At 36.2% G+C, this 8,734-nt stretch overlaps 1 protein-coding gene across 1 annotated transcript; it reads left to right on the top strand.

The window, feature by feature from the left end:
* Positions 1-360: 360 nt before the first annotated feature.
* On the top strand, positions 361-4,196 carry LOC111380591. Its single transcript, XM_023004194.1, has 2 exons — positions 361-1,290; positions 4,002-4,196. The coding sequence occupies exons 1-2, from the start codon at positions 361-363 to the stop codon at positions 4,194-4,196; spliced, it is 1,125 nt and encodes a 374-aa protein (XP_022859962.1).
* Positions 4,197-8,734: the final 4,538 nt, after the last annotated feature.

The following is an 8,734-nucleotide window of genomic DNA, read 5'->3' as shown; positions in this document are numbered from 1 at the left end:
GGTGCTAATAATATGCGTGGTTCTTGGAATGGATTACAGGCATTATTTCTTAAAGATTGTCCATATGCATACTATGTTCATTGTTTTGCCCATCGTTTACAACTCACATTGGTTTCTGCAGCTAAGGATGTCTCAGATATTAATTCATTTTTTTCTCATTTGGACAATTTTATTAATATGATTACATCATCTCCTAAGCGCATCAATGAGTTGAAAAGTGCCCGAAGAAAAGAAATTGAGCATTTGTTAGAAATTGGAGAACGAGAGTCCGGAAGTGGTGCTAATCAGATTGGTAATTTGCAATGAGCCAGAACTACTCGTTGGTCTTCTCATTACAGCTCTGTAAAGAGTTTGATTGATATGTATGCTGCAACTTGCAAGGTGCTTGAGTATCTTAGTGATCATTCTCCAAGTACAAGATCTCGATCCGAGGTTGGTGGTGTATACAAAACCATAACAACATTTGAATTTGTGTTTATCTTGCATTTAATGCGTAGAATATTAGCAATTGCGGATGTTCTTTGTCAGTCCCTCCAAAAGAAAACTCAAGACATCTTAACTGCTATGAGATTTGTCCGTACTACAAAAACTATCCTTCAAGCATTGAGAGAAGATGGCTGGGAAGAATTTCTTGAAGAAGTGAAGTGTTTTTGCTCAAAAAATGATATACATGTACCTGACTTTGATGGTTCGTATATGGTTGGTCGTTCTCGTGGTCGTGAGTATCCTACCATTGAACATCATTACCACTTTGATATTTTCAATGCAGCTATTGACTTTCAGATGATGGAGTTAGATACAAGATTTAATGAGACATCAATAGAGCTCCTTTCTCTCAGTACAGCTTTGGATCCAAAAAATTCTTTTGAATCATTTAATATGGATAATATTTGCAAGCTTGCAGAGAAGTTTTATCCTGAAGATTTTAAACAGCAAGATATTTATTGTTTGAAAGTTGAGTTGCAACACTATCAAAATGATGTGATTTCTGAACCTCGATTTCAAGTACCTACACTTTCTGATTTATGTCGGGAATTAGTTGCAAGCAGAAGGTCGGAGAGTTACGTCATTTTGACTAAATTGATTTGTTTAGTACTGACACTACCTGTTTCAACGACGACTGTGGAGCGAGCTTTTTCAGCAATGAAACATGTGAAAACGGAAATTCGTAACAAAATGGATGATGGCTTTCTTGCTGATTGTTTAACACTCAACATTGAACGAGAATTTAGTATGAATTTAGATCTAGATTCTATTATAGATGAATTTTATGCTGTAAAACATCGTCGAGTACAACTTCAATAGGTAACTTATATTATAAATTTTTCTTATTATATATAAATTTTATTCGTACATTAAATTTTTTAAATTTTTAGCCCATCGTAACAGTAATTCCTGGCTCCGCCCCTGACAATAGTTGACTCACAAAAGGAATCCCATCTCTCTCTAATTCCTCCTGCCTGTACATCTTTATATAATAATTCCACAGCCTCCAAATTTGACTCCAATTCAAAGCCTTTAATGTAATATTACCCATCAAGTCCTCAATCTTTCAATATAATAATTTCAATCCTTAAGTTCCTCCATTGTGAAATCAACGTCCTCTTCAATTTTTCAAGTGTTGAATTTAATCTTCAATATTGTATCCACTAGCCAATTACTTCTTCATCCTTTTTCATTTGCTCTGAACGAATCCATCACTAAAAAAAACTAAAATTAACTCAAGTTAGATAGAAATTAATAAATTGACGTCATAAAAGTTTAATAAAATGGTCTAAATAAGTGCACAATTTGCACTCATCAAGTACTCCCAAATTTAAACTTTTGTTCGTTCCCGAACAAAACTATAAACTAAATAATAACCAACATACAAGCATGCAAAATATTTGGTTGGACAATCTAGTTTCTTACCTTAGGATTCAAGATTTGAGTGCTAATTTCACAAGCATGAATCAAAGTTACCACACCAAACTAATATTCACTCTTCCAATGCAAAATTGATATGTATGTGAAGAATTAAGTAGACATTAATGACACAAGTTATTCCAATTCCCGACCCTTAATGGTCATATATGTCCTTTCATCACTCGTAAGATCCACACACCCCCAAACATATTCTTTTTCACTTTTTCCGAGTGTCTAATATAAGGCTAAATATTTCATTACTATCTTTACCCTCTTGAGTTTAGGTGGACGTTACTAGTTGCAAGTCAACACTTCAGTGAACAGGGATTATCTGATTATTTGATTGTTTTGATCTCCAAAACTCAACTAGCTAATTATTTTGCATCAAAAGTTGAATTCCCTCAAATAAGTGTTAGGGTTTAACTAAGGTATTTAGTGCTTTTGCTCTTTTCATGCACTTGCTTTTCCTATTTTTCACAAGTTTTTTTTTATTCTCTCCATTAAGTTTTCTAGAAAACCCCTGTAACAGGTTTTAGGTCGATGACTCCCAAATCCGATGATTTTAGGACACCAAATTTTAAACATCTTTACAGGCTTATTGACCCGAGTCAAAATGGGTTCAAAGAGAATAAATTTTTTTTTTGTTTAAAGTGCAACTTCACCCCATATTGCTTTCTAAATGACCCTTGTAATGAGCTTTATGCTGATGACTCCCAAATCAGACGACTTTAGGGCATCAGGTTTTAAGATACCCTTACAGACTTAATTACTCGAGTCATAAAGACTTCAGAAGGAAGTTTAAAATTTTAAATGTATATGCCTTGATTAGTACAATGCCCCTTATCATACTTATTCAAACAAACCGACTTCTAACTTAAGACTTTCGTCGAGTTTTATCATGTTAGTCTATGACAATCCACACATAAGTTTTCACACATGGAATTGATATTTACATCTGTATCTTCCTACAACCATAAAGTCACCCCCTAAATTGTGCTAAATTTGGTCTAAAGATAGATAATTTAATATGGTTTAGGTAAAACATTTATGTCCAACTAGATAAAACTATCAAAAGCAAGAAACAACTCATTTAATCACAATATCAAACTCAATTCTTGTGCGCTTGTAATATCAAATTTTGCAAGGTTGAGCTTCAATTAGTCTAGCATGCATCATATCCACAGTTCATAAATCAACACCAAATCTCAAATTAAATTAGCATAGTCAACCAGACTGTCTAACTCACAGAAGCAACAGTTGAATAAAAGAGATTTTTTTTAAAAAAAACTTCGATTCATAAAGTATAAATAAGCACATAAAGGGGGTAGGAATAAAAGGAATAAGGTACTCTCCAAATTTTCTGTTGAATGTGTGAAGCACTATGTGTGACGGCTGGATAATCTTCTTCATCATGTTTTTTCTTGGGTCTATATTGGTTTGAGTGTTACACTACATCATGTTCTTGAAAAATTAAATTTCACAAATTAAATTTAGAGAACAAGGGTTACTTAACTCAAACAATCAAAACAACCAACAATAAATTCAAGGGCCTGAAGGCAGAAGGGATATGTGTGATGATTCCTAAAAATTGAAGCGTGCCTAAATCTAATGTAGCCTAGTAAACAAAAAAAACTATATGCTATGCGATACGAAAAGCAAAATAAAAAGTTTGAAAATTGGGTTGCTTCCCAATAAGCGCTTCTTTAAAGTCATTAGTTTGACTTTGTGTTGCGGTCATTCTGGTACAGCTAGGCTAAGGATTTCTTTAGCGGTGTTGGGAAAATCTTCCATGTAGTGCTTGATACGTTGGCTATTTATTTTGAAGTTTTCTTTTGTTGGATAGTGTAGTTCCACTGTACCGGAGGGAAACACCTGAGAGACCGTAAAAGCACCGAATCATCTAGATTTCAACTTTCTTGAAAACAGTTTAAGTCTGGAATTGTATAAAAACACTTGATCTCCCACTCTAAAAATTCTTTGCCTGATATTCTTGTCATGTCACTGCTTCGTCCTTTCCTTGTAGATGGCTGCATTCTAATATGCTTCTCTTCTGAATTCTTCCAATTCATGTAGCTGCAATATTCTTGTTTTTCTAGCCTTTTCGAGGTCCATGTTTAACTGCTTCAATGCCCAGTATGCTCTATGCTCAAACTCCACTGGTAGGTGGCATGCTTTTTCAAAAACTAGTTGATATGGGGACATTCCAATGGGTGTCTTGTAAGCAGTGCAATACTCTCATAAAACATTGTCTAATTTCTTTGATCAATCCTTACGAGATGCATTCACAGTGAGCTCCAGAATTCTTTTCAGTTGTCTGTTCGAGGTTTTCACATGTCCACTTATCTGAGGGTGGTAAGGAGTGGCAATTCGATGTTGTACCTCATACTTATACAGCACTGCCTAGAATAACCGATTGCGGAAGTGAGTTCCACCATCACTTATTATGGCCCTAGGTGATCCATAGCGGTTAAAGATGTGTTTCTTTATGAAGTCCACCACCACTGTTACGTCATTTGTAGGCAATGATTTAGCTTCTACCCATTTAGAGACATAGTCCACTATCACTAGGATGTACCGATTGTTGTAAGATGATGGAAAGGGACCCATAAAATCAACCCCCCATACATCAAATATTTCCATCTCCAAAATATTGTTAAGTGGCAGTTCGTGATGCATTGATATGTTACATGTTCTCTTACACTTATCACATGCCTGCAGAAACTATAGCAGTTCTTGAACAGTGTAGGCCAAAAGAAATCACATTGAAGCACCTTTGCTGCTGTTTTAGTGAGGTCAAAGTGTCCTCCATAAACCGAAGCATGAACCCATGAAAGGATCGGTTTCATCTCATCCTCTAGCACACATCTCCGAATGATCCAATCTGCCACTCTCCTGTATGAATTTGGATCATCCCAATAATAGAATTTCGCTTCACGAAGCAACTTCTTTTTCTGCTGATAGGTGAAATCAGGATCCATATATCCACTAGCTTAGTAATTAACAATGTCTGCATACCACGCAGCCTTTTCTATCTGTAATAACTGCTTATCTAGGAAAACCTCATTAATATCCATGTTCTCTACACAGAGATTTTGTAATTTTTGAGAAATCTTAAATGAACCTCTGTAAAACCCTGCATGTCCTAAAAAGCTTATGATCCCCTTAACTAAATTAGAAGGCTGCAATTTTTCAATCACTTGTATCTTGGCTTTGTCAACTTCAATGCCCTTTGAAGAAAGCCTGTGGCCCAACATTATCCCATCCTTTACCATAAAGTAACACTTTTCCCACTTGAGCACCAAATTCTTCTCTTCGCATCTTTGCAATACAAGAGACAATCGATCCAAGTAGTCATCAAATGAGTCTCTAAACACATAAAAATCGTCCATGAAAATATCAATGTACTTTTCTACCATGTCAGAAGAGATAGCCATCATGCATCGTTGAAAGGTTGCAGGTGCGTTGCATAGACCAAAATGCATCTTTCTAAACTCAAAAGTTCCATAAGGGCATGTGAATGTTGTTTTCTCTTGGTCTTCTTGAGCAATAACTATCTGATTGTACCCTAAATATTCGTCCAGAAAGAAATAATGAGAATGACTTGCCAACCTCTTTAACATCTGATCAATGAAGGGCAATGAGAAGTGATAATTTCTGGTAGCATTATTCAACCTTCGATAATCTATACATACTCTCCACCCTGTCACTAACCGTGTTGGTATGAGCTCATTGTTCTCGTTATTCTCCACTGTGATTCTACCATTTTTAGGCACAACATGTACTGGACTTACCCATCAACTGTTAGATATGGGATAAATTATTTCTGCATCCAGCAATTTCAGTACTTCTTTTATCACTTCCTTCAAAGTTGGATTTAACCCGCGTTATCCTTCCACTGATGGCTTTAACCCGCCCTCTATTAAAATCTTGTGCATGCAAAGGGTTGGACTGATTCTCCTGATGTCAGCTATTGTCTATCCAATTGTTGTTTTGTGCTACTTGAGTACCTCCAACAATTTATTCTCTTCTTTCCTTGTCATATCATTCGCGATGATTACTGGAAGTGTTGTAGAGTTTCCCAAATATGCATAACGGAGATGTGAAGGCAAGGGCTTTGGTACAAGAGAAGGTGCCTTTTCCACTGAAGGTACCGAGGGTGAAAGGTTGTCGCCAAGAGATTCATACTGCTAATGCCTCCTTCCTATTGGTTGGTCAGCCAAGTTGACAACACCTTCAATTTTTCTGTACTTGTTGCTTCCGATTGTACAATTTCTTCAAAAAAAATTTGTTTGATACTCTGTCTCAAATGTATTTGCCACCAACTCTTCAAGAACATCTACTTGGTAATAGGTGTCTGAAGTCAGTGGATGTTTCATCACCTTGAACATGTTGAATATAACTTACTCATTGTCCACTCGAAGAATCATCTTTCCATCATAAACATCAATTAGTGTTCTTTCGGTAGCCAAGAAGGGTCTTCCCAAGATTAGAAGGACGTTTGAATCCTCCTCCATGTCCAAAATGATGAACTCAGCCGAAAAAATGAATTTATCAACTTTGACTAGCACATCTTCAATAACCCATTTACGTCATTTGATCGATCTGTCGGCTAGTTACAAAGAGATGGTCGTAGATTTTGCTTCTCCTAATCCAAGAGATCTCTAAACAAAGAGAGGCATAAGATTAACATTGGCATCCAAATCATATAAAGCATGATCAAAATAATTAGACCCAATTGTACAAGGTATCGTAAAACTCCCTGGATCTTTTCGTTTAGGAAGTAGCTTTTTCAATAAAATTGTACTGCACTCCTCGTTTAGGCAGATAGTCTTATGTTCTTCTAGCTTCCTTTTGTTAGATAAGATCTCTTTCAAGAATTTTGCATAGCTGGACATTTGGGCTATTGCATCTGCAAACGGAATGTTTCTATGCAGTTTCTTGAAAATCTCCACAAACTTGGCAAATTGATTGTCCAACTTCTTTCTCTGTAGCCTTTGAGAAAAGGGAATTGGTGGCACATAAGCTTTCACGGGGCTTGGTACTCTAACTATGAATATTTCTTTCCTTTCGTCTTCCTCGTTAGTTAGTGGTTTAGACTCTGCTTATTTCCCATCCTCTTCAACCATTACAGCTTTGTCTTTTCTCTCTGGTCTCTTCACATATCTCTAGAAGTCCACTTTTGGTTGCAATAGCTTGTATTTGCTTTTTTGGATTGACCATTGTGTTGCCTAACAATGTCCCTTGTGGACGTTCTGCAAGCTGTTGAGTTATTTGACCAATTTCAGTTTCCAGTTTCTTGATGAATGCTTATTGATTCTGAAAGTTAGTATCAATTTGCTGGAACACAGTGTCTGTCTTCTACATATATTGATTGAACATCTCCCACAAATTTGATTTTTTCTCTGGTTGGATATTGTTTGAACTGCTCCCTTGCTAATTATCCGATCATCTGAAGTTTGGGTATTCCCTTTATCCTACGTTATATGTTTGTTGAAATATGGTCGAAAGAAAAAATCTCTATCTGAGAGGGCTTTTTCCTATACCTACGAATTCCATTGAAAGGAAATCAATTAGTTATTCGTCAAAGTTTCATTTATTCAATGACCAGAATTACACGTTACATCACGATTTTGAATCAGAAGAGAGATTTCAAGAAATGGCAGATGGTATTCGTGAGCCTGTTTCTGGATCTCTACTTTACGGAAACAATATTATCTCAAGTACCTTTAATAATTCATATTCATAAAAAAAATTAAGTAAAAAAAAAACATGTTGATTATATCCAATTTTGGGGCACCCATAATTTTAGTTCACCATGGGTAGGTTAACTAAATGGTATTTCTGTAGAAATTAGGGTTATGGATTTTCAGTTTGCCCGTTCCTGGAGAAGCAAATCAATATATCTGTTATGTAGCTTACCTTTTAGACCTTTTTGAAGAAGGTTTTGTGAAAAGGAATTAAAATTTCGAGAGCCATTTTGAATGAAGTTGACTTGTTCCTCCGGAAAGCCCATAGATGTGCAATTTTCTGTTAGGTGATTTGCCCTGCAATTTTCATAGGATGGGCCAGTTATCACTGCATGTGCTCCCTTTATTTGTGACTTCACCAATAACTCTACATTTTCTGTTAATGATGCTATTTGGGCAATGATAGATGTTGTGCTGTCCAATTCATATATTCTCGCTGCTTTTGGAGGCACCACTCTTTCTGACGAAAACATAGAGTGAGTAGGTAATCAACTCAAACAGATCTATACATTGTTGCACTGATTTCCCTATGATCAATCCGCGTGCAGAGGAATCCACTTGAGATTTAGAAAGTGGTGAAAGTCATGTGTAGAAATACTGTACTTGATTTTCGATAGTAATCTCATGATTTGGACACTTCCTCATCAATTCCTTAAATTTGTTTCGGGCCTAGTGATAGCTTTCCCCATCTTTCTATTGAAAGGTTTGAAATTTCAGTTTGATTTTTGCTACTTTATCTGGTGGAAAGAACTTATTGCAAAATTTCCTGGTCAGTTCCTCTCATGTGGTAATACTTCCATCAGGTTCGGCATCCAGCCCTTCCAATGATGTATCTCTCAGTGTACATGGGAATAATTGCAGCTTGAGGGCGTCCTCATTAACCCCCGGAGCATGACGATTCTGGCAATTCCTGAAAAATCTAGAGATGTGTGTGTTTGGATTCTCATAGGTTACTCATCAAATTAATCCAATCAACCCTTATCTGGAAGTTGTTTACCCTAAAATCTAGATATACTATGCTAGACCACGCAGGTACTGCTATTGGCGTCAAAAACATAGAAACTAGTAAGTCCCCTTCATTT

This window comes from Olea europaea, unplaced genomic scaffold (assembly GCF_002742605.1).
Source record: "Olea europaea var. sylvestris unplaced genomic scaffold, O_europaea_v1 scaffold2174, whole genome shotgun sequence".
Classification (NCBI taxonomy): domain Eukaryota; kingdom Viridiplantae; phylum Streptophyta; class Magnoliopsida; order Lamiales; family Oleaceae; genus Olea; species Olea europaea.
Note: the sequence above shows the minus strand (reverse complement) of the source record. Positions and strands in the feature narration are given on the sequence as shown.